This window comes from Phoca vitulina, unplaced genomic scaffold, assembly GCF_004348235.1.
Source record: "Phoca vitulina isolate PV1807 unplaced genomic scaffold, GSC_HSeal_1.0 scaffold4, whole genome shotgun sequence".
NCBI classification, from domain to species: Eukaryota; Metazoa; Chordata; class Mammalia; order Carnivora; family Phocidae; genus Phoca; species Phoca vitulina.
In genome coordinates, this window is record NW_022589707.1 from 7,970,275 (window position 1) to 7,996,503 (window position 26,229).

At 36.7% G+C, this 26,229-nt stretch overlaps 1 protein-coding gene across 5 annotated transcripts in view; it reads right to left on the reverse strand.

The window, feature by feature from the left end:
- LOC116630726 (putative RNA-binding protein Luc7-like 2) overlaps positions 1 to 26,229 on the reverse strand; it is a 62,771-nt gene that overhangs the window by 33,781 nt on the left and 2,761 nt on the right. Inside the window, exons 2-4 of one of the 5 annotated variants that reach the window (XM_032401471.1) lie at positions 25,471 to 25,554; positions 15,364 to 15,434; positions 13,657 to 13,751 (exon numbers count right to left, since the gene is read on the reverse strand). In XM_032401471.1, coding sequence (XP_032257362.1) covers positions 13,657 to 13,751; positions 15,364 to 15,434; positions 25,471 to 25,508 — 204 coding nt within the window. In that variant the 5' untranslated portion in view covers positions 25,509 to 25,554. Of the gene's footprint in view, positions 1 to 13,656; positions 13,752 to 15,363; positions 15,435 to 18,208; positions 20,801 to 25,470; positions 25,555 to 26,229 lie in introns of those variants that run through there. The other 4 variants (XM_032401473.1, XM_032401475.1, XM_032401474.1 and 1 more) reach the window with 4 other exon arrangements.

The following is a 26,229-nucleotide window of genomic DNA, read 5'->3' on the forward strand; positions in this document are numbered from 1 at the left end:
ATTTTGTACTACACTTTACTGTTTAGCAAAGCTGATTCTGTTAAGCGCTTTTCTAAGTGTTGTTTTCAAATTTCAAAAATGAACATTATCTCCTCAAATGGACTTTAAGCTTCATGAGGAAGTTTCTCTTATTTTTCCCCTCCTATATAAAAGACCAGGTTTTACACAACCCATGACTACTAAATAAATGTGATGATTTAACTAAGGAATTCTACTTCTAAGAACTTGAAGAAACAATGAAGTAAGTACACAAAGGTAATGGACAAAACTTTAACAATGATGTTTTTGATGTAAAAAATTAGAAACATTTTAAGAGCCTAGCAACAGGGTTTTGATTAACTGAATTACGGCATAGTCATACAACACATTCTATAGCCATTAGAAATTATGATCTAGATACTAAGTGGGAAAAAGAGATGGCAAAGAAAAGCAAAATGCCATTTTTGTAAATTCATGTACAGACACTGATGTGAGACTGGTTTGATATTGGTTGAATTAAATGCAATGAACCCGTATTATTCTTACAATCAGGAAAAAAAAGCCACTTTAATTTTGGAGAAAAAAAATCTAAGTAACAGAACAGAGGCATGCAGAAATTATACATCAAAATCAACAAATAAACATATTATAGTAGAGCAAATCAAAGGGCTGACCTACACATTTGAGTGTACTGCCAGTTATAAACTAATGGCAGTAATACGTTAATAATAAATCAGTGATAGAAACTAGGCATAGTACGACGTGGATGGAACTGGAGGGTATTATGCTGAGTGAAATAAGTCAAACAGAGAAAGACATGTATCATATGACCTCACTGATATGAGGAATTCTTAATCTCAGGAAACAAACTGAGGGTTGCTGGAGTGGGGGGTGGGGTGGGAGGGATGGGGTGACTGGGTGATGGACACTGGGGAGGGTATGTGTTCTGGTAAGCGCTGTGAATTGTGCAAGACTGTTGAATCTCAGATCTGTACCTCTGAAACAAATAATGCAATATATGTTAAGAAAGAAAAAAAGAAGAAGAAGAATGTAGCAGGAGGGGAAGAATGAAGGGGGGGAAATCGGAGGGGGAGAGGAACCATGAGAGACGATGGACTCTGAAAAACAAACTGAGGGTTCTAGAGGGGAGGGGGTTGGGAGGATGGGTTAGCCTGGTGATGGGTATTGAGGAGGGCACGTTCTGCATGGAGCACTGGGTGTTATGCACAAACAATGAATCATGGAACACTATATCTAAAACTAATGATGTAATGTATGGGGATTAACATAACAATAAAAAAATTAAAAAAAAAAAAAAGAAACTAGGCATAGTAACCACTTCAAGAATTGCAAATATTCTTGCTTTGTTGTATTTACTCAATGAGCTAAATCCTTAAGGGAATTATAAAACAGTATAAGAAGATAATTCCTGCTATCAAGGAATTTATATTCTCAATGAAAAAAATAAAGACATTAAAGCAACAGGTGCATATATATACACACAGATGCACATGCAAAGATTTCATTGCCACACTGTGCACCAAAACCAAAAACTATGAACATAATAATAGTCACTGAATAATTAATTTAGGAAACAGCCATATTATGAAATATTATGTAGGCATGTTTTTAAAATATAGACCACTAATTTGGAAACTTCTCCAAGACAGGTGGAAAAAAAAAAATCAAAAAATGTCATTCGTTAAAACACACACGCATGCACACACACACACAAAGGAGTGTGAAAAAGGTACATTAAGTTGTTGACAGGCTTTATGTCTGGGATGGGGGACAATATATAATGGAAAATATTCACGTTTTATGCTTTTTCCACGTTTACTTGAAAACTTTATTGTCTAAGTAATAAAATAAGACAGACTGGGTACTCAGCAACTCAGAAGACCTCCCTTAACATCATATTATCCATTTAACTCTGAGAAATTCAGTTAATTTCTCTGAACTTCTCTCTTCTCAAATATTTCAAGACTGCTGCATCAATCAAGTTACAGATTCTGACTAGATTGTTGAAGCTTTTGAATATGAATCAACATGCAGAATTTTCTCTATAGGCAAAGAAGAATGCTTAACTACTTGGACAGAAACAGGACATGATAAAATCTGTATTTTAGAAGCATTAACACCATACTACTGGATGGACTGAGAAGAAGAAAGAGGTCAAGGCGGGATAGGCTATTAGGGTAAGCCAGAAATAAAGCCATAGGGTCAAATTAGAAAAGAAAAGGGAAAGCAGGTGATGGAGGTAAAATAGGGTGCTAGAGAAGAATAAAAGCATTTTAGAGAGGGAAGGATCTCTGAAATCATCAATTCCATCACCACCTTCCTACAACAATGAAATCAAGGCTCAGAGAAGTCATAAGATCATAAGCCTAAGACTATAAGCTGGCAGGAGCAGAGTAAAAATTTAAATCCAGTCCTTAATATATAGTTCAATATTCTTTTGATAACACAATGACTCTCAATCAACTAATTAAATGGAACTATCAACTAACCAATAACCAACTGGAAATGAAGTGCTGAGAAGAAAAGGTCAGGAGTATTTCAAGCATGAGTAAATGATGATGCCACCAAGAGAAATGACTAAATCAAATGGAAGAGTTGGTCTGTGAAGGAAACATTTTGTTCTGGACACGTTGAAGGTGATGTAACAACAGGAACTCTAAGTAGCAGTATCCAGTATGGTACATATATAATACTACATTCACTAAAGGCTTGCTTTACCCAATTAAGTTTTCCAAGCAGACAGTTTTACATATTCTTCCTCTAAAGTTACAAGTATTCAATAGGAGACCCTCATTAACAAATTATAAAGGAACCCCAAATCCGACTTCCCTAAGTCAATTTATTAACAACAGAAATATTGAAAAGTATTTTTTTTTTTAAGATTTTATTTATTTGACAGAGAGAGAGCACAAGTAGGCAGAGCAGCAGGCAGAGGGAGAGGGAGAAGCAGACTCCCTGCTGAGCAGGGAGCCCGATGCAGGGCTCCATCCCAGGACCCTGAGATCGTGACCCGAGCCGAAGGCAGATGCTTAACCAACTGAGCCACCCATGCGCCCCTTGAAAAGTATTTCTAAAGAACAGTGCCACCTGCATGACCATAGTATATTGCCACAAGAAAATTTAATGAGGGAGAAGATGAGGACGAATGCTTGAGAATAACAGTATAAATTCCTATTATCATACTTACGATTTAAAAACAAACCCCACTGCTTGGTAATTTTAACTTTGTAAAAACCACCTTCATGAGAGCAATAGTTTTACTGTTATCCAACCTGGCTTTAATTCTTTTATTTATTTACACTGCTTAGTTTGTTTAAAATAATAATTCTTCCCATGTGTCTTTTTATTATGTTTTCTTACACTGTTTTAAGAGTCTCAAGACGAGGGTGGAACACATCAAAATATAACAATAATTTAGATATAGTACAAAAATAGCAAGGAATCGGGGCGCCTGGGTGGCTCAGTCGTTGAGCGTCTGCCTTCGGCTCAGGTCATGATCCCAGGGCTCTGGGATCGAGCCCCGCATCGGGCTCCCTGCTCCGCGGGAAGCCTGCTTCTGCTTCTCCCTCTCCCCCTGCTTGTGTTCCCTCTCGCTGTCTCTCTCTCTCTGTCAAATAAATAAAATAAAATCTTTAAAAAAAAAAAAATAGCAAGGAATCCAAGAATATAGTGATATTGGTTAAGTACTAAAAAGCACACACACCAGCTGGAGAAAAAGTGAAACAATGACACGAGAGCAGGACAGAGCATGGGAAATACAAAGTCCTGGCTGACCACGTGAACCCTTACATATGCCCTCCAATGTCAATGCTATTTTCTAAAACACAAGTCACCTACACTTTGATTCTCACTTCTTACACCTTTAACTTTCTTCCTTCCTCATATTTGTAAAATCTCTCTTCCATCCATGTTCAATGTTTGATTCAAACCCCAGCTTAATAACAAGAGAAAGCCCAGTATAATATGGAAAAAGCCTTGAAATAATAAAACCTGAGTATGCATTCAAGTTATGCCATATTGTCTTAAAATAAAAATTACGGTATTTCTTTCCTAATTCCAATCCTGGTATTCAAATCAATCAGTCCAACATGAATGATGGGAGAAGAGGAAAGGGGCACACTGTGCATGCAGAGATTAGTTCCTGCTTTTTACCACTTCCCATTTACTAACTGCTCATTCCCACTTGTACATTCCATTTCCAAGTCCATTTATCCCTGAGTGGATAAAGAAAAACAGAGCTCTTCTTCTAGCTTTTAATATTTTTGAAGAACACAGCATGAAATATTTTCTTATCCATCCCAAACCAAGATATGCAAAGATATCTAGATAACATTGAAACAGAAGTCCCTGGGGTGCCTGGGTGGCTCAGTTGGTTAAGCGTCTGCCTTCAGCCCAGGTCATGATCCCGGGGTCCTGGGATCGAGTCCCGCATTGGGCTCCCTCCCAGCTTGTGCTCTCCATTGCGTGCTCTCAAATAAGTAAAATCTTAAAAAAAAAAAAAAAAAAAGTCCTTGGGGGGCGCCTGGGTGGCTCAGTTGGTTAAGCGACTGCCTTCGGCTCAGGTCATGATCCTGGAGTCCCGGGATCGAGTCCCGCATCGGGCTCCCTGCTCAGCAGGGAGTCTGCTTCTCCCTCTGACCCTCCTCCCTCTCATGTGCTCTCTCTCTCCTCTCATCCGCTCTCAAATAAATAAATAAAATCTTAAAAAAAAAAAAAAAAAAAAAAGTCCTTGGGGCGCCTGGGTGGCTCAGACAGTTGGGCGTCTGCCTTCGGCTCAGGTCATGATCCGGCATCCTGGTATCGAGTCCCACATTGGGCTCCTTGCTTGGCGGGGAGCCTGCTTCTCCCTCTCCCTCTGCCTGCCGCTCCCCCTGCTTGTACTCTCGAATAAAAAATAAAAAATCTTGAAAAAAAAAAAGTCCTTGCCCTAGAAAGATGATACTAATTGAGAAGAGAGAGAGAACATATATATAAACAAGAAAAACTAACAAATGCCTATTCAGTAGCATAGAGAGCAGGCGTTACACTGGGGTTCAGAGGCTAAAAGGCCATAGGCTCAGGCAATCACATACAGCAAGCCAGGCAGGATTTAAATGTGTAAAGAGGGGCGCCTGGGTGGCTCAGTCGTTAAGCGTCTGCCTTCGGCTCAGGTCATGATCCCAGGGTCCTGGGATTGAGTCCCACATCGGGCTCCCTGCTCGGCGGGAAGCCTGCTTCTCCCTCTCCCACTCCCCCTGCTTGTGTTTCTGCTCTCTCTCTCTGTCAAATAAATAAATAAAATCTTTAAAAAAAATAAAAAATAAAAATAAAATAAATGTGTAAAGAAACATTATTCCAGCAAGAGAAAATGAGGTAAGCTAAAATGAGAATCATGTTAGGGAAAGAAAATAGTGAGACAACAATGAATAAATCAGTCTGGTAAAAAGGACCAAACCAATTTATTCATTCAAGGAAGAGGTAGACTGGGCTAAGGATTTTAGATTTTTGGCCATAGGTACAATAGGAAAACACCAAAAGTTTTGTGAGGAAGCAACATGTGCTAAGTTCATTCCTGCTCAGAAATGGTTGGCTTAAATTTGTTAACATTAGATCTCTTCAAATGTCACTTTATCAACAGAACAGTTTTCTCTATCCACCCTGAGTAGTCCCTGGACCACTATCTCAGACAGTCTAAGTTACTTAACCATGTTTTTGTCCTAGCAACTTAAATCACTACCTGAAATCACATTATTTCTTTTCACTTAGTTGTGTGTCTCCCACATCAGAATGCTAGCTCCCACCACTTAAAGGTGAAACCTGTGGTGTTTACTTCTGTATCCCCAACATAGCACATAGTAGGTCCTCAGTAAGTACTTAATGAATGCTGATCTCAGCAATCAGTACCACTCCCAAAGAGATGAAAAAATAAGTCACTTTTTTTTAAAAGATTTTATTTATTTCCGAGAGAGAGAGAAAGAGAGAGAGAGAGAGCGCGCACAAGCAGGGGGAGCGGCAGGCAGAGGGAAGCAGGCCCCCCACTGAGTAAGGAGCCTGATGCCGGACTTGATCCCAGGGTCCTAGGATCATGACCTGAGCTTTAGGCATCTGCCTGACTGAGCCACCCAGGTGTCCCAATAAATCATTTTTTGAAGAGAAATTTTTTGTTAACTTTTACCGAGAATTCTCTTTAGTTTCTCCATTCAACCCACCTTCCCTTCCTCACCTTTTTCTATTTCTTACTCTTCTTAATTTCAACATTAAATTTCATTACTCCAAACACTATAATAAATACCATAAAAGGGAAAAAAACATAAGAACTGAAATGTGGAAATTTCATAAATTATATTACCCAAATACATTAATATATATGCCTATATTTTTTGATCCTATAGACCTGTAATGCCTATGGGACAAAATACATTCACAATGTTTTACTGTATGTGGGTCAAAATAAAATACCAAATGCTTTTACAAGTTCCCTTAATGAGTGAGAATCATCAAACTAAAAAGGATTTCAGTAAGTCATCTGACTTGCCACCTGTATATCAAGGTAAAATTCATCAGTTTAAAAAATATTTCCAGTGACAGAGAATCTGTGACTTTGCTTGATGTTTGTCGTTAAGCTCCTAGTACAACAAAAATATTTGTTTCAAGTTTCATTTATCATCATGTGCTTGCTCTATTCTGTGTTCACTGTCTACATCCAAATGATGTGTTTGTAACTCCACCTTCTCTTTTTCACTGAATAGCCTCAGAGACACACTAGTTTCTTCAGACTTGTTAGAACAGTTTATAAAACTGTACACATCTCTAAAACAGATCTGAAGAGTTCAGGGAATACTGAGAGGATGATTTGAGGTTCTCAGGTAATAAGCATTTATTGAGAATCACTATACAGAAATATGACACCGAAATATATTAACAAAGTACCGAACTATGAAAAACAATATGCTTTAACAATGACTTCCAAATCTCATTCTACTTAGCCTGGGAGTAACTGGTCTTTACTATTTTATATTTTTTCAAGATTCATCCTATCAGATAGGTCCAAGATTTAAAATTTGCTTCAAAATAACAAAAGGACATTAAGTGATTATAAATAAGGTAGCTATGTGGTAAAGATTTACTGAAGCTGGTATATGGGTACATGAAGTTCATTATACAATTCTACTTCTATTTATAGTTAAAATTTTCTATTACAGAAGTTAAAGATTCTTCCCTCAGAATGATTCATTATAGAATAAAAGTTAAAAGTACAATTAAGTTGTAATTTAACTTATAAAAATTGACCATCGACACTATAGTTCATCTCAACTACATGCATGTACAGTCGACCCTTAAACAACCACGCAGGTCGGTACACTTATACGCGCATTTTTCATAGTACAGTACTGTAAATGTACTTTCATTATGATTTTATTAACATTTTCTCCAGCTTACTTTATTGTAAGAATACAATTTATAAATATACATATACACACATAATATAAACAAAATATTGTCAATCGCCTGTTTATGTTATCAGTAAGGTTTCCAGTCAACAATAGGCTATCAGTAGTTAAGCTTTTGACGAGTCAAAAGTTGTAACAGGGATTTATACCTGCACAGGGCTTGGTGCCCCTAGCCCTGTATTGTTCAGGGATCAACTGTGTATTTTTATTTAATCATTAATCCAATTAATGAATAAATTTGCTGAGCAACCTCAACTAAAGACACACTAAACTAGAACAAGATGCTAGAATACATGGTCTCTGGGTCACCTTAAAAAAAAAAAAAATCACTTCAGGGGCACCTACATGGCTCAGGGGGTTAAGCATCTGCCATCTGCCTTCCACTCAGGTCATGATCTCAGGGTCCTGGGATGGAGCCCTGCGTTGGGCTCCCTTCCTCAGCATGGAGCCTGCTTCTCCCTCTCCCTCTGCCCCTCCCCCTGCTTGTGCGCTCTCTCTCTCTCTCTCTTTCAAATAAATAAATAAAATCTCTGGGACACCTGGGTGGCTCAGTTGGTTAAGCATCTGCCTTCAGCTCAGGTCATGATTCCAGGGTGCTGGGATTGAGTCTGGAATCAGGCTCCTTGCTCAGCGGGGAGCGTGCTTCTCCCTCTGCCACTCTCCCTGCTTGTGTGCGCCTGAGCGTTCGCATGCCGACAAATAAATAAAATCTTAAAAAAAAAAAATTTTTTTTTAAATTACTTCCATAAGCCTAAAGTATATTAAGTATATAAAATTAATGACTACAAGATTACTTAGTACGACAGAAAAAAGTTATTTCCCAAGGGCATACGTACCCCAAGTTGAATAGTTCAGGGTATTCATGTGCCAATTTGCCAACAATGCTATAAACAATATTGAGGACTTAGTTTTTAAAGTTTAATAGTAAAGTTTTAATTATTCACTGGGAAGCTTTTTAAATTTTTTTTTTTTTAAGATTTTATTTATTTGCGAGAGAGAGAATGAGAGACAGAGAGCATGAGAGGGAGGAGGGTCAGAGGGAGAAGCAGACTCCCTGCTGAGCAGGGAGCCTGATGTGGGACTCGATCCCGGGACTCCAGGATCATGACCTGAGTCAAAGGCAGTCGCTTAACCAACTGAGCCACCCAGGCGCCCCCACTGGGAAGCTTTTATTTTATTTTTTTATTTTTTTAAAGATTTTTAAATTTATTTGACAGAGAGAGACACAGCGAGAGAGGGAACACAAGCAGGGGGAGTGGGAGAGGGAGAAGCAGGCTTCCCGCCAAGCAGGGAGCCCGATGCGGGGCTCGATCCCAGGACCCTGAGACCACTACCTGAGCCGAAGGCAGACACTTAACCGACTGAGCCACCCAGGCGCCCCTCACTGGGAAGCTTTTAATGTGCCTCTGACTTCCTAGGCACCAAAGGTGTTTTGGTTTAGGCAATCTCTATAAATGCTTGTTAAAGGAATGCACATTTTTTAATTGAATAAAATGCAAATACCAAAATCTGCTTAATACAAGGACATAAAATATACTTCGAAAGCCAAAACTGGGGGCGCCTGGGTGGCTCAGAGGGTTGGGCGTCTGCCTTTGGCTCGAGTCATGATCTCAGGGTCCTGGGATTGAGTCCCACATTGGGCTCCCTGCTCAGCAGAGAGCCTGCTTCTCCCTCTGCCTGCCATTCCCCTGCACTCTCTGACAAATAAATAAAATCTTAAAAAAAAAAGGCCAAAACTGGTAAAACTTAGGTTGCAAAATCTGGCATTTTTACAAATTGGGCAGCTCTTGTCATGTAAATTAAAAAGGAAAAAAAATGAAGCCAGTTATCTGGACTAATGCTAAGAACAACTGCTAAAAAATACCAAAATAGCCCTAAACAAATTTGAGAAATTGAGTTTAGAGTACCTAAAGACTAATTTTTTCCCATCTGCATGTGGAACTACTGCTGTCATTATTTAGATAAGCAACTCAACAAACCCAAGATACTCTCCAGCTCCTTACGTGTTAAAAGGTAACACATTTCCAACTAACAATCGTTAATTTTTCAAACTCAAGTTAGTTTTTTAACAGACTTATGGGTGGACTGATTACTCTTTCAACACAATGGAGGGACACTGTTCTAGATGCTGAGGACATAGCACAGAACAAAACATCCCTGCCCTTATTATGAAACTTACATTCTAGTGGCTGGTTGAGAAAATTCTGTGGTTTCTTTCTTTCTTATCACTTATTCTGCTTCCCCATACTTTCATGGCTTTTACATATGTACTATCAAATAGACTTCAACAGTTTTAAAGTTCAGGCTTGTATGTACCCAAGTAACTGATTTTAGACCAGCCCTTAAACAGAATAGTTTAAAAAAGCAATAAAGGACTTTCAATTAGTAAAAACTTCACTTCAGATAAAAACCAGAACTTATTGGGCAACGTAAAATCAACTCAGTCAGAATTTTTGACAACTAATATTCCTACTCAATCACTTCAAAAAGGCAGAAAAAAATTTTACTTTATCCTTGTATTTCTCAATTTTAAACTTTAAATTCTATTTCTGAGCAGTAAAATCTCTTTTTTTTTTAAACAAAATTTCATGGAAAATACCTAAACTTGAAATGTGTAAAATTCCCATTGAAATAGGAAAGACTGGCCAGTCCGCCAGTCCCCATGACCTTAGTGCATGAAATGCCTCCAAAGATACTTCAGAAACACTTGAAAGTCACTGCCCTAAGTAAATGTGCTATCTAAAAAACTAACAAAAACCATAAAAATATTTTTTAAAGTATTTAGACTTAAATAACTCCAAGATTCTTGTGTTGTATAATATACTGTAATTCTCTGTGAGACATCTGACAAGCACAATTTCTCTGAGCCTTAATTTTTCCCACCTATGAAATGATGACCTTACACTACAATACATGACGGTCTGTCAACCCTAAAATCGTACTACGATGAAGGCTGTGATAAAATTAGTAGTGGCCATTTCTGATTTTAGGACAGGCACATCACGAGAGTATACATTTTCATCTTTGCAGATCTTAATTTCAAGCTTCTGTTACCATCTCTGCTTTAGATTTAATGCCTCTAAATTATTACTACTACACATCTTTTTCCAAGATCACAAGAAGCTAGATGGAAAGATTTTTTAAGCACTTCGATGTACTTATCTTCAGGGAAGATATGTACCAGAAATAATGTGTTCAGGGGGAAAAAGGACAACTTTGCTTAGATTTGTTTTGCCTAAATCTGAAAGGGGATGATGCCTACTATTTGCACAGTAACTAGAACAGGAAGAAAGTAAGTGTGCCAAAAGGAGGAAAAGAATGAGACTAAAACAAGACAATATTCTTGATGACTAGGAGAATAACACAAGCCTTTGAAATAAAGCAGCTTCCTCAGTTACAAGAAAGTCATGCTTCTTATAAAAATCGTAACCCAAATATATATATACACACACAATTATTTTGACTCTCTATTCAAATATTTCATACTAATAGTCAGTCGTGAGTGTTTTTAGAAATCAGACTCTCCATCTCCAAAAATGCCAGAAAATACATTTCTGTATATTCTTCTGCTAAATAATCTAGAGTACTAGTGAGTCATATTCTGCTGGAAGTGACAGATCTGAGGAAAAGGGTAAAATTTAGTTATACAACAAAGAAAAAGCATTATAAAATCAAGTTACAATTCAGTTATTTTCAACTAACGTGTTAAAAAAGAAAAAGAGAAACAGGCATTTCAACATAAAGAGGTATGAACTATTAGACTGTGCCAAAAAAGTTGTTCTAGAGAGACTGGTTGCTAAATAAGTCATAACTCTGTAATTATAAACCATTTGTACACAGGATGAACTGTTATAAATAGCTCTTTTTCCTAATAAGGGTCATCAGAAAGTCACACCATGGATGGTTCTGAGTTATCAAGGAGACCACTCTGTATGACAACCCTGGAGTCTCACAAAGTCCCACAGCCATCTGTACAAGCTCTGCCTAAATTCTCACAGAGGTTCCCAACTACTTAGCATCATCCTTACATAAGGCAATCTCAGGTCTATTACATTGACAAAAAAGGAGGTATTTTCATCCAGAGTTTCCCTGGCGAGTGCCTGTAGAAGGGTATTCATTAACTGTTTTTAATCCACCCAAGCACCGTCAATTTTAAGCCACACCATTCAATTCTGTACTATAAGAAAATGTTACCAATTAAGATAATATTTTTCTATCATCATTTTAAAATATGTGTTTCAGAGATGTTAGAATTTGAGAAAATGTGCATCTTATAAATCCACCAGGCAAGAACTTTACAAGAAGGGAAGTCCAAGACCAACCACTCATCCTTTTTTATTTAACAGAATAAAAAATTAAGTATTCCCTACAGAGTAGAAAACATGCTGAGTAAAACTTGGGTTTGGTCCCAATTATACTTTAAATCAATAGAACTATGTGATTTTGAATACTCATCTACTATCATTACGGCTAACTGTGGATCACAAAACAGTTTTAAGATTTTATTTGTTTTATTTAGAGAAAGAGAATGTCGGACACTTAACCAACTGAGCCACTCAGTTTGCCCCTAAACATCTGACTCTTGGTTTTGGCTCAGGTCATGATTTCAGGGTCCTGGGATCGAGCACCACGCTGGGCTCAGCGCTCAGTGCAGAGTCTGCTTGTCCCTCTCTCTCCCTCTCTGCTCCTCCCCTGGCTCGCACTCTCTTTGTAATAAATAAAAATCTTTAAAAAAAGAAATAAATGAGCATAACTGCTTATGTACATTATAAAACATAAAGCACAACTGTGATGTCAGATTTTTATTATTAATGGCATACCTGAAGAATATAACACTATGTCCATGTCTTGCTATGGCTGGTTTTATAGTTTTAAAAAATAAAAAAACTAACTTTGTCACTTTGCTAATTAAGCCTGTCCTCAAAAATTATTTGAAGTTATAATTTAGACATTAAATAAAATGACCATTAAATTTAATACAATAGTAAATGCGGAGAATCAAAGTATACTACAGATAATTACCTATTTTACAGATTTCAATGTTTTATAAGCACATTAAAAATATTTTATGGACATTCTAAAGAGTAGGAATGAGGGTTAATTATCTGTCATAGTTCTAATTCAAGTGCTCAGAATCTGGATTACGTTATTACACTTAAAAAAAAAATTTAGGTATCACATAAAATTTTAAATGTAGGCTTTTTTTCCCCCTCTTTTAACATAATACAGTTTGAACAGTCTTTCCTACTGGAAAAAGACAGCGGTGTTTCCTCTTGTATATGCCTTGATTTCTGTTAGAGGTATGTAACTTTTCCTACCCAGAAAAAAACACTCATTTAGACTACTTTAACTACAGGAACTCATCATGTCTGAAAATGGAAGTCAGAAATCTTTTCTTCATTTCAGTCATTTCAGGCAAATGAGAAATAAAGCCAGCTAAATGTTTAGCTCCTACTAGTCCTCCTCTGCCATCACATGCCGCGAAGGGAAGCTCTTGCAGTGAGTAATCATTTCAACCAAACCCCAAAGTCAGAAAATCAGATCCTTTGTTCCATTTAAATAGGTCCACCATCATGTGGTTTATCTTTTCAAATTAAAATGATGATACTCCAAGGTCAACCAATATCACTAGATATAAAATCTAAATTAAGTGAGCTTTACATCATTAGGAGTCAGAAATATAAATGCATTTTAAGTGACAACACTACTAGCAAATTAAGTTGTGTGAATTTAAGTATTTACTATTAGGTTTTCCTCACTATGATTTCCATAGTATAATGTGTACAAATGTAAACATAATGCTTTGGATAAAAGTCTACTCTGCTCAACAGTAAAGAAAACTATTTTAAAAATCATTTCTATAATTTCAGAACTAAAAGTGCAACTACAGTATAATAACTGCCTTTATATTCCAAATAAATGCTTTTTCAGAAATTTCTCTGAAGAATGGAAAAAATTATAAAGCAAAGGACAGCAATGACTTTTCAGAGGAATTCCATTTTGCAGCTTTAAATCATCAACCTGAATAAACAATATAAGGGATGCAAATCCCTCCTCTAACACTGTTTTTAAAAAAATCATTGCATAATACCCCTGAAACAAATAATACATTATATGTTAATAGAAAAAAAATCATTGCATAATAATTTGACAAAGAATTAAGTCTTTATCAAGTAGTTCATTTCTGTAGGATACCAATCAAATAATAAATTTAATAAATACGTACAGTTCCAGAGAGGACATCATGGGGGCAACAGTTGAGAAGGTGACTCTTGCATACTCTGTCATCACTGAATTTGATTCGTTGACGAGTAGTATCTCCTGCAATATAGAAAAGTTAATAACATTCAAGGTTAGACAACTGGAAAATACTTATTTTCTGAGAGCCCTATCATCTCTAGCTTTTCCTGTGTGGTTACACACACACACACATTTATTTATAAATCAGCTCAAGAGGGATTAGTTTTTTATATAACATCCTATAGAAAAACTATTTTAGACATGCAGTTGCAGTATGTGTACTGCAAATGTAATTCAAATAGTCAAAGTGGGAAAGCAATGCATTCTGTTAAACAGAGTACTTCAGAAAAGCATAGGATATAGAGCAGGAATGGACTTTAAAGATTATCGAGTCCAACTCCTTCGCACTGCAGATGATGAAACTGAGGCCCCAAGAGGTTAAGTGACTTGCAGCAGACCCACTAGGAGAGTTTCTACTGGTATACAATGTTCCCTACTTGATGCTAAGCATAGATTTATTTTGTAATTATTTACATTAATTGAAAAACATAAAAAGTAATCTTGCAAACATTGCATACACACTGCGAATCCCCACTGAACCCCAGACGCCATTTCTTCCACTATTTTGTTCCAGCTGAAGTGTCTCCCTTTTGCTGCTGGGATGAGTTAGAGAGGGTAGAATAGCGTGTTTAAGAGTGTACAAACCTGGAAGAAGGACTTACACACCAGTCAGACAAAGGCACATTGCCTAAATGAAACGTTAACTTTAATGCCTCCAAAGGTACCATACCTTCAAATTTTAGGTGATCTGTGCTACATATGGCCAAACCGGGTATATTTAAATTTATTCTGTCTTCATATAACACAGTACACCTCCTAAGCAACAGAAGCATCCAACCTCCTAATCAAATATGCCTATCCAACTCAAACTTTAAAGAGTCTAAGAAAAAGAAAGGTAACTAACTCTAGTAACAAAATACAGATGTTAGTTACAATTTTTTTTGCTTAGAATCTCTTTGGGGAAAAAAAAGAAAAAAAAACTCTTAAGGACATTTTTTCTACGTAGAATGATAAGCCCTAAGAAATGTAGGTGTTTTATTCTAGCCTTAAATTGATATCATCATTGATGAACGAAAACCTACTGATGAATTACTGAAGCGAGAACTGTTGGTACCAAAAGAGACTGTAAATACCTCTGTACTTCACATGATGCCTGGGGCACTCCAAAAACTCATCTAGGAAGTGATTCAATTATTTAAATTAATTTCTGTTATTCGCATGTGAATAACAAAAAGGTTAAACCTTTACCCCTTTCACATAGTCTTATTTTGAAGAGCTTAATGCAAAGTCAACTAAATATGTCATTTTTAGGTGGGGTAAGATTTTGTTCAAATTGTTTTAACTCCATTAAAAAGACTTAAAGAACATTCTCATTTGCAATCAGGGTATATAAAATTTAAGAAAAGTAATTTATAGCTAAAATGATAGCTTCAGAGCAGTTCAACAATAGGTTTTCTAGAGGCTAGTCTCTAGTTCAAGTAGGTTACTTTGACACCACAATTTGGAATAAATCATTTAGTGTTCACGCCTGCTACTATAATAAAGGTTATTTTGATGGTCCTTTTTTCCTTTTAAACACAACTGCTTTTGTTCCACATTCATTAACACATCTGAAAAGTTAGTGATAACTCACGGCTCGGCGAATGCGGGGCCTTTCTGACACTCCCTTGCAGATTGAAGTAGGCAGGCATAGATACATTGAACCTTTACAAATAAAACAAGGGGCCAGATTGTTCAGTTTGTATAGAATAGACTCTGCCAGCAATTTCAATACAGCATCTAGAAGTACATGTTGACTGTAAAGATTCTTGTATATGAAAACAAAAGTGAACAAAATCAGGGTGTTTTATTTTGCAAAATATTGACTTAACAAGTGTAACCCTACAGAAGAATAAGACTGACCATAGATAGGAAAAAGTCCAGCGCTAGAACTCTGGGAAATGGTCTCTGGGCCAACTAGGGTTTTAAAAAAAAATGCTTTTTTAAAGACTTTATCTCATTAAGGCTTTGGCAAGGGCCTAAGTTCACGTTAGAATGGTACTATGATAAGCTAGCACCAGAAGGGCAATGCTATATATTCAAGTTTTTTGCTTACTGGCATGTAAGAAAAAATGTCTTATTTTCAATCTGTACCCAAATTATGCTAAGAAATTTAAAGATGATGTAGTTTTAAATACAAAAAAAAAAACACAAAAACCCTTACATATCTAGGACTCTCCCTACTACAGTATCTAAGCTTTTTAGCATGCAACAACAGTATTGTTTCAATGCTATGTCAAACTAATGGCTCAATAATATTATAAACCAGGCCTTAAAATAAAATCAAGATTCTTAGAAGTTTTACTAATCAAACATTTTGTAAAGTAGGGCGACTGTTTTTGCTTCAGAAATCACAACATTAAGTCTAATATTAAAATACATGTGCCCTGAAGACACAGCTGTCAGGCAAAATATAAGAATGCCAAATACGAATTTAGCAAACATTATCCCCAATGAGCTCTTACAAAAAGCATATTTCTATAAATGCAAAAAAGCATTTTAAAGTAACTTCTCACTGCATAAGAATGGTTGCTCTATAGACATTTGATAACTGCAAACACAATAAATACAGCTATCAAATATTAGCTTACACATTAGAAAAACCTTTAAGACCATGAAATAATAAAACCCCTAATAATTTCAGATACAGAAATATCCCGAGATGGACTAGCAACTAAGTATCTGTTTATTGGTATTTTTAAAGTTTTACTTAAGAGACTTTAAGGTTAATATCTTAAAATAATTTGGCTACATTACCATGCAGTGTTTAATAAATTTATTTGGGCTTATGCCATGAAATGTGTAATTTAGCTAAACCAACAAAGAATTTTAAAATAAAAATACTGGTAATTTTGGTTTCTATCAAGGTATCTGGCCCAAACCATGTTTTTCAAAAGAAACAAGGTAAAACAGCGCCCATTTCAAAAAAAAGGGGGGGGGGGGGGGGGGGCAGACTACAATTAATAGAAAACAATTATGAACCAGATCTTTTAATAAAAAGAATTACTTCATGAATTCAAATACTGTATCTTTGGGTTTTCTGGGCATATAGTCATATAAAAATAACCTGAGTTAAAAAAAAAACAATTACCCTCTTACACTAACATTGGATCCAAATCATAGAATCAAACCTATTAGTGCACATATATCCTCTGTGCTAGTCAATGGGGTTACAAATAGGCATATAATTACAAGCTCTCTACCTTCAAGGAGTCCATTATGGTGACAGAGAAATAGGACACTTAATTGAAATAACAAGTAATAAAGTAGCATGACCCGAATGCCAAATGGATGTCTCTAGCAGTAGTACTTCGGGAATTCTAAGACTAGAATGGCCACCAAGGATGGAGAGGTTAGAAAAGGCTTCATACAAAAAGTAGAAGCCAAAATTTAAAGAAAAGATAGGACTCAGACCACAGGAAAGAAGAAGAACATTTCAAACTGGAGTATTATCTTTGACAAAGCTTATAAAGGCAGAAAGGTTTAGGGAATAGTAAATACTCCAAGTCAAATTCGGCTTTGGAAAATGGCTACATGTAGGGGAATAGCAAAGCTGAGGCCAGAACAGTATTTCTCGGGTAAAATTTGATTTCTTAATTTTTTCATTTTTTTCTTCAATCCAGATTTTTAGTGTAAACAAAGTTTAAAAAGTTCAAAAATAACGAACAGAGATTAAACCAAGTTATCTGAATTAACAGCAATACAGTGTCCTACCCATAAAAACATGGAGGTTTCTCTGCCCTGTAACCTCTACAATAATTAATTAGGCTTTGTACATAACTACAATCTAAGTTTTTAGAATTAGCAACTTGATTTATAACTTTGGTAGGCAAAGTGTTCTTCATTTGAATGGAAGCATCAAAATTTCTGTTAATATTTATTACCAAGCAACTAACTTCAGAGTAAAAACTTTAATTCTCTCTTTGGTTCAACCCCTCCATGAGTTTCATGAATTGTAATTTGTACTTGGGAACACGTGAGTTGCAAGTGTACAATAAAAACTGGAACGCCTATTATTGCTCTCAAAGCTTCTGAGGAAGTTACCAGGGCCTAGCGTGGTACTGAGGCAGTTTCCCTTGGGGAACACAGACAGGCCACTCTAAAGAGGCAGCTCCTGCCCAGACTGTACTCAAACACTGCTATGCTCAAAATCCCCTTCAATCTGTTGGGAGGGGAAAATAAGCCCACTGTAAATCCCAACACCACTATTTTATGGTCCTGCCTCTTCTGAAACTGACTTAGACTTAAACTGTAGTAGTAACACTTAAAACTTCAGCCTAGATGGTATCTGACAATTTACATGGTGCATGCTATTTTCCCAATGCCCACCCCCTCCCCCCTCCAGTGCCACCCACCCTCTCCCTCCCATACAAACAATAAATCAAATAAATTTTCATAGATTTAGGTGCTATTTTAAAAACATCAAAATTTTACTTTACCCATTCTCTCCGATGCTCCCTGTATTTTTTTAAGCTGTGAGTGGATGACCATGCTATGTGATCAACAACTGTGAAGGCTAAGCAAAAGTGAACTGAGTTTAGTATTGTAATTAAAAGAACCTTAAAGTTTGTAATATTTGACATATATAATGGTATGCAGAATCCTTATTTTACTGCATATTATCAGGCATTAATGGCAAACAATTTATAAAAACAACTAATTAGTATTTCTTTTGTATAGAATTAGCTTAGAGCTTAGCTTAGGGAAAACAGAGAAGAAAACTCAACAGCACACAAAGCAAATGGAAGCAACCCCTAGCTTATAAATGGGGCCAGAAGAGGGAAAGCCCTCCCATATTCTCCAATGTGACAACCAAAGCCCTCCCCACAGGTACACTTGTTAGGGAACAAGTGTCACCACTGGCTTAGGACAGGATAGGCACATTCCCTCTGAAATAAAATCCATATCCCTTCAGTGAAAGGAAAGCAGAGCAAGAAAAAGAGGTGTATAACTGATAGCTTAAAGTTTCTCATTTCCCTGTGCCTCGGAATCATCAAATGCAGAGAAATGTTTCACTCTCTTATTACCACTTCTTATAATATATCAGCTACTGAGTCCACACAGTAACACAGAAACTATATAAAAAAAACTACATAAAGGCCAATCTCTAGTCTAGTACAGGGCAGGAAGAAACTTGCCCTGTCCCAGGAAACCCTTGTCTTCAGAGGTAAAAGCAGGTGATTCCTGCAGCACAGTGACTGCTGCACTGAAAAACCAGTGTGATTACTTTTACATCAACTCCACTAACTTGTCCCACCTACCTTTGCTGTTCCTTTAGAACTCAGCCTAAAGCTCATCTATAAGAACTCATTTGTAATTATCCTTTTAAAAAGAAATCTATTACTCCGTGTAAATGTTAATACACTTAGTTTAATTCACTATACAGTTAAAGTATAGAATTTGTTTTGTAAAAGGACTCACTACCACATCTTAACATATTATGACTATAGGTGCTTTGAAACAGTTAACACGACATGATACATGTCAAACTTTTCAGGAATGTATTTATTACATAAGGAAAGAAAGAGTACTCAGACAAAGGTGGCAGTGGGAAAAACCAATTATGGCATTGTCCCTTCCAAATATAGTCACTTCTATCTAACAGAACTTATAAAGTCATACCAAGTAAGTAGTAGCAAATTTCTTTTCCCCCAGAAAAAATGCAAAAGTAAGGGTACTATATGGTCCAGAAAGGCTATCCCTCCTAATCATTCCATAGAGTTTATAATTACAAATAGGTACTACTATTATCCCATCAGAACCCCCAAGACAAGCCCAATACTTAAGAACTTAAAATACTTAAAAACCGCAATGCCCATTGTAGAAATTGCTAGAACAAGTTCATTCTTACTGAATATGATCAAAGATTAATAATGCTAAAATAACTTTTTAAATCTACCAGCCTACTTGTCTATGAACATCCATGTAACAAAATTGTAAGGAACGAGACAGGGGAACAGCCTTGCTATTAGGTGAAAAAGCTTACAGGATATTTAAGAGCTAACAGAATGGTGATGGAAATGTGAGAACAGGAATACTAAAGTAGCTACATTCCAAGGGCTCTATTCCACCCCTCGCCACAACTGTATCTTCTCTCATTACACAAGCATAGAATCTTGGCCACTGGCAGGGGTGGTGGTGGAATCTATGCTTTAGGAAATCTATCAACATGTTTCTCCTTCTAGATTTAAGAAATACATTAGAAAAGCCTGAAAAAACTGTTACCTAAAAATTAAATCCTAGAAGCAGATTATATAGAATGTGTTTTATGATATATGTCATAAAGGAAAGTCAGTCATTAAAAAGTTGCAGCCTGCTAAATTTTCTATTTTGATACTTACTTGCAGAGCTGCTATGCTGATACAGTAACACTTGTACTGGGGCTATCTGGTGCCTTCTATCATCCAGAACTTTCTATACACAAAAACAGAAGTAATGAAAGCTATCTCTGGCTATGAAGATATAGCTGAAAAGAACCAGAGAGAAAGTGATTGGCTGATTTACCAAAAAGACAAATTTTCATCGGTTGGCTATAGCTATAAAAGCTAAGCAGAGCCTCCCCAAATCAAAAAACAGTGAAGGAAAGAAACAAGAAAGGAAAAGAAATGAGAATATCAAAGGACAAAAGTGACAAACAACTCAATGATAAAGGAAGTTAAAATGAAAAACAGAGATTGCCATGAAGGAGACGGAGCCTTACAACTACTGAAACGACACAGCAGAAATACTGTGTCACGTTGAATACACACCAAATTCACAAGGATTGCCTCTGGAGAAAGGACTGTGACTGTGAAGGGGACAGAGGGACTTCATTTGTAATGTTTTGTTTTGTTTGTTTTTAATTTGAAGAAAATATACAAAATAACATTTGTTCACTCCTATAGGTATTTGATAGTCTTTTGTATTTTTTAACAGTTTTTGCTAAATTAGACCCCTATAATCAGCATCACAGAATTCATCACTTAAAAATAAACATAACTGGGGGCGCCTGGGTGGCTCAGTCGTTAAGCGTCTGCCTTCGGCTCAGGTCATGATCCCAGGGTCCTGGGATCGATCGAGCCCCACATCAGGCTCCCTGCTCAGCTGGGAGCCTGCTTCTCCCTCTCCCTCTGCCTGCCGCTCCCCCTGCTTGTGCTCTCTCTAATAAAAAATAAAAAAAACTAAAAATAAATAAATAAACAGAACTGTTCATGTGTAAACCTTCATTCCCCACGAGACTTTCAGTCCCTCTAAGATTAGAGTCCTATATCACTACTTTATTGCAGAGACAAAAGACAATAGAAACAAATGTATCCATAATCTCTAAGGAAAGGAAGAAGTAACTAAAGCAACTCAGCAACCTGGGGATATTCGGGAAAGGAAAGGAAAGATTCGATTCCTATCAACAATTACTATACCCTAAAGCACATCAGCCAGTAAATACACAGAACAACATGTCTAGGGAAGTTAAGTAACATGGGAATTTCTCAAAATACAAAAGCATGGTTTCTAGAATCTGAAATGAATCAACTATTTTCCTAGCAAGCATATCATGCTGTTCCCCTATCCACAACATAAAACCACAGCCACTTTCCCCCCAGTTTCTAGTCTATCTTTTGTAAGTAACCTTTCCCAGAGCCAGGCACCTTTCCACATTCCCATTGTCAAACAGGTTGGTGAAATCCCACAGAACTGCTGGCTACCATGGGCCAAAACACTATTGGAGAGGTGAGAATTCAAGCTAAGTGAGGTAATTTCACCCTGTGGGCTAGATGAACCTCTCTAGGGACTCCTAGATGGCTCTATCTCATAGGTATGTATCTCTTCTGGTCATTCATTTCTACTTCAGGGCTTGGGTATGTACAGTTCAAACAGCTTTTTCTTTCACATGAATAACCAGAACAGTATTTTCCGAAGTATGAGATTTATACAAAAGATGATTTTAGGTGTTATCCAATTTCACCAACAGGATTTCACCAACATTTTAAACACCACTGAATCTTTTAGTGATTATTTATCATGATTAACTTTAAAAGTAGATGATGAAGTCCATCTGGTGCTTAACATCTAACAAGTTCTAATGTTTAGCACGTGTGACAACAGAGTCTAAGCTATCTTTTTTTTTTTTTTCTTGAATCTTAAGTTCTCTCTTAAAATACCATGCTGTTCTCACTGTATTTTTCTGGTGACATAAATTTTCATTTTAAAATTAACTTTAATTTTTAGAAAGTGAGTTGACATGAAGAAAATATTAAACAGAAAACAGTAAAAAACAGTCAAGGTGGTATGTGTGACTAACATTTGGGAAACATTTATCTAGAACAGAGTTTCTCAAACTTTTAATGTGCATCAGAGTCATGTAGAAGGCTTCTTAAATCAGATTATTGGTTCCAATCCCCAGAATTTCTGGAGTCAGCCCAAGAATTTGCATTTCTAACAAGTTCCCAGGTATTGCTAAAGTCTGGGGACCACACTTTGAGAATCACTCATCAAAACACTGGTCAACAAGCTTTTCCCTAAAGGGCCAAACAGCAAATATTTCAAACTCGCCAGCCATATATGTCTCTTGCAACTACTCAACTCTGCTGTTTTAAAGCAAAGCAGCAATGAACAGTAGGTACACAAATGGGCATGGTTGTATTCATATAAAACTTTATTTACAAAATGCAGGGGAGCCATAATGCCAATCCTGATCTAAAATATACCTTCAAATAACTAAAAAAGGGTATACTGTGTAATCTAATAGTAGGACAAAATGAAGAGGCAGTGAACAGCTAAGTATACTATAGATACTATCCAATAAATATCCAACTTATTTTATTGAAAAGTAAAACTTTGGAAAGTTCTAACTCTGAAAGAGAAAACTGAAGTCTCAAGAAGATAAAAACAAAACAATTTACCATGCATTCAGGAGACATGACAAAAGACTCAGCAAGGGCAGCTGGTTAAATTCTTTTCATGTTGAATCACACAGGTGAAACATCACTGCACATGGTTCACAACTAAATTAGAACATATGGATCAATATCTAGTGAGCTTTTTTTGTTAGAAAAATAATTTTAAAAGACTCCTTTCTCTAGCCCATGTTAAACAGCAAAGTATGACATTTATTCAGTTTTTACAAAACTACGCTTCTCTATAACCTCAATCACCTTATAAAAATTGATTAACTGATGTATTTTGGCCTTGCCTTTCAATTTCTACCCTAGCGGCTATAAGTGCATGAGAACTTAAACCAAAAAGGAGCAGAATGACTTTTCTGCAGGTGTTGAATTCACAAGATTCCTGTTAGAAATATACCCTCTCTCTCGCTCCCTCATTCTTTCTCCAGCAAAATGTTCCAACTTTCTTCATCTTCTTCGTCTACAACTTCTTAGTAGACTCAGCTGGTTAGAACAATCATTTATATTTCCTCATAGATTATACTAATAGCCCTGGGCTTTTAGGATTCAACCCATTTCATGTACCTTTCTAGAATTCCATCCTTGAGAATATGCCTCATTTATCTAGTTTTGCCCACACTTAAGTGACCTTCAGTTTTAAGCCATCTACCTATCTTTGCAACCCACCACTTGCCTGAATCCCACCACTTGCCTAAACTTCAAGCTTTAATGTCTGTACGAACCACCTGATACTGAACACCAATATCTGACTCATTAAAAGACCATGACCCAGGACACCTTTCCTGCTACCTAGCTTGAACATGCAGCTCATCACCATTTTTCCTTATGTGACATCTTATCCAAATCAAAGCACTTATTTGCTGCTTACAGAGCTTATGCAGTGATAGACAAAATGATTTTTCTTTGGTTTCAATTTATTTCTTTACCCAAAGTAAAAGAATATCTCACAAGCATAGGCTTCCCTGAGGAAAGCTAAACAACTGTAGAGAATCCAAGGACAAAACAAGATTATATGAAATGATACTATTACTGTTTTCTGGGCTGTTTTGCTGACTGAAATATTCAGAGTTCAAAATGCAAAATGAGTTAAAGTTTGTTTAAAACAGCTTCACCATATGGAAGTTAACAGAGCTTTCAGTGTTTTGATATGCCTGAACCTCTGATGAAGTCAAATATTCACTACAACTCTTATTTAGCCTGATGTTTAACTACCGTTTAACCTTATTTTCACCAAAATTTCTTATGTTAAAAGAATTTACAAGCTCTGGGGTAAGATATACCCATTATCATTTTTAAAAATGTGTGCTTGTACATTAAAGGCTATGCCTCCTTCACTTAAAATGAACAATCCAAGTGGAATAGAATGGCTTACAACTGACCAAGAAATAAATATGGCTCATTATGCTAATGAGAAAAATTAAAAAAAAAATGCTCTCAATGTTGATGACAAGTCAAGGAACACAGATTAAAGATGACTTTATGAAGAAAATCCACTGAAGAAAACACTACTTCTATCTTTGATTCAATGGTTTATTTTGCAGAAAGGCAGCAATGTCACACTATCCTACAGGTTCAACAGTTATGTATCACTAACCTTATATCAGGAACAAGTAAATGATTTTCTGAACTCTATTTTCCTGGTTACCTCCTAGGATGAGTAGTACCCTTTTTAATTTTACATTCTATAAAACTACCCCACAATGTAATTGATCATCAAAAATAGTAAATTAGGACTAAATGTACTCTATTATCTAAGGAAGTACATCATTGTATGTTTAGAAAGATTACCCTCAAAAAGAGGCACAATTATCTGAAAGCTTTAACTTGCCCTAGACATTCCCTAATCATAATGGGCAACGAATGATGCAATAAAATTCTATTCTATGTTCTACATTCTATTAGTCCACTGGTCATTTGGGGCACGAAGTGGGGGGAGGGAGTGTGTTGGAGGTGACTGCCATTCCTGGCCTGTTTTAACCTTTCAGAGATGATGTCTGCCATTTAAAGGTTATAAGTAATTAAAAAATATGGAGTCCTTAAAACTACTTCTGTAAATTCCCTGGTTTCTAAACTTAGGATATAATCTAAATTCATACCCTCCATTTTAATTCCTATCCCTTGCACCTTGCCAGGCCTTTTAGGGGTCAGGACCAGAGGCTTATAACCAAATTCTATTTGCTGGCAAAAGAGCTTTAGCTAAGGGACATCTCTGCAATTAACCCAACTCAGAAAAAATAACTACAGTCTGTGCAAGGACATTGAGTTCCTCCAACTGTCACATAGACAATTCTCAAATTGCTGCCTCAATTTTACTTTACTGCTCCTCCCTTTCATTTTTTTTTTTTGCTCCTCCCTTTCAAATGGACTATGTTCGGGAAAAATTTATCCCTCTTCTTCTATTAATGCTAACAACTACAAGAGAAAGGTATTTATAAAGTTTAATTTACCTCAAACTTCAGATAAAATAACATACTAATTTATATCTACTTATGGTTTCTCTCTCCTAAAAAAAACTTAAAATATACTTATTTTTGAACAGTTTTTGAGTGTAACATAGGAAATTATTTGGTTTCCCACTTAACAGATTATTGATTTAACTTGAGGCAAAAAAGGTTAAGTGACTTACCCAAGGTTACAATTAGAGGTACAGCTGGGGCTAGAAACCAGGTCTCCTGAGTCTCAGCCCAGAGCTCTTTTCCTTAGCCCATGATGCCTTATCAGAAAAATCCAAATACAGTCAGACCCCCAGTTACATGGGTATGAGTTACACTGATTCACATATACAAACTTTATATAGTGTGACCAATGTTTCAACTCACGCGGTACCCTGCTTCCATTTATGCAGTATGCCAGGCATCGGCACGATTTTCAGTGGCACACAGGCGGTTGCCACCACCAGGGCCCTAGGCAAAATTGCAAAGAAGGCAAAGTTTGTCTTTGGCCCTCCCACCACCCTTATGCATTCCTCTCCCACCTCCTGGTCATCCCCCTGCCCAGCCTCCCAGCACCATCATGCTGCCCTCTGGTTGTCCAAAGCCCCCCACTTCCACCACTCACCCAAGACTGTCCTTTCTGGAAGTGCCCAGTGATCCAAAATTACCTCTCCACTTCCTTGACACTAAAATTCCCATTTCTGAGAATTTCAATAAAGCTTAGGTAATCTATATGATTAACTGAATTAAGTAACTCAAAATAAGGTACTTTTAACAGACTTACATCTCCAAGGAGTTTAAAAAGGAACTAATTAAAAACTGAGTTGGGACAGAGGAAGAAGGAATAAATATTTTTACTGGTGGAGGAGAGGGGGAGGTGAAAGGGAAACAAAGTTTTCCCAGTGCCCTAGGCTTCTGGTGCCACTTCAGATTCCCTCAGAGACAGGACACTAAGGGTTGAGGAGGGGTTATGGCAACCTTGAATCCCACTATCCCAGAGGACAATAGTTGTTTTATAGTCAGTCTCGGATGATTAAAAAAAAAAAAAAAAAAAGGGGGGGGGGCGCAGAGCTGCCTTAAACACACCCTCCCCTACCTACCTTTTCCATCTCTCTCCCACCTCTTGGATCCCCATTTCCACCTCTT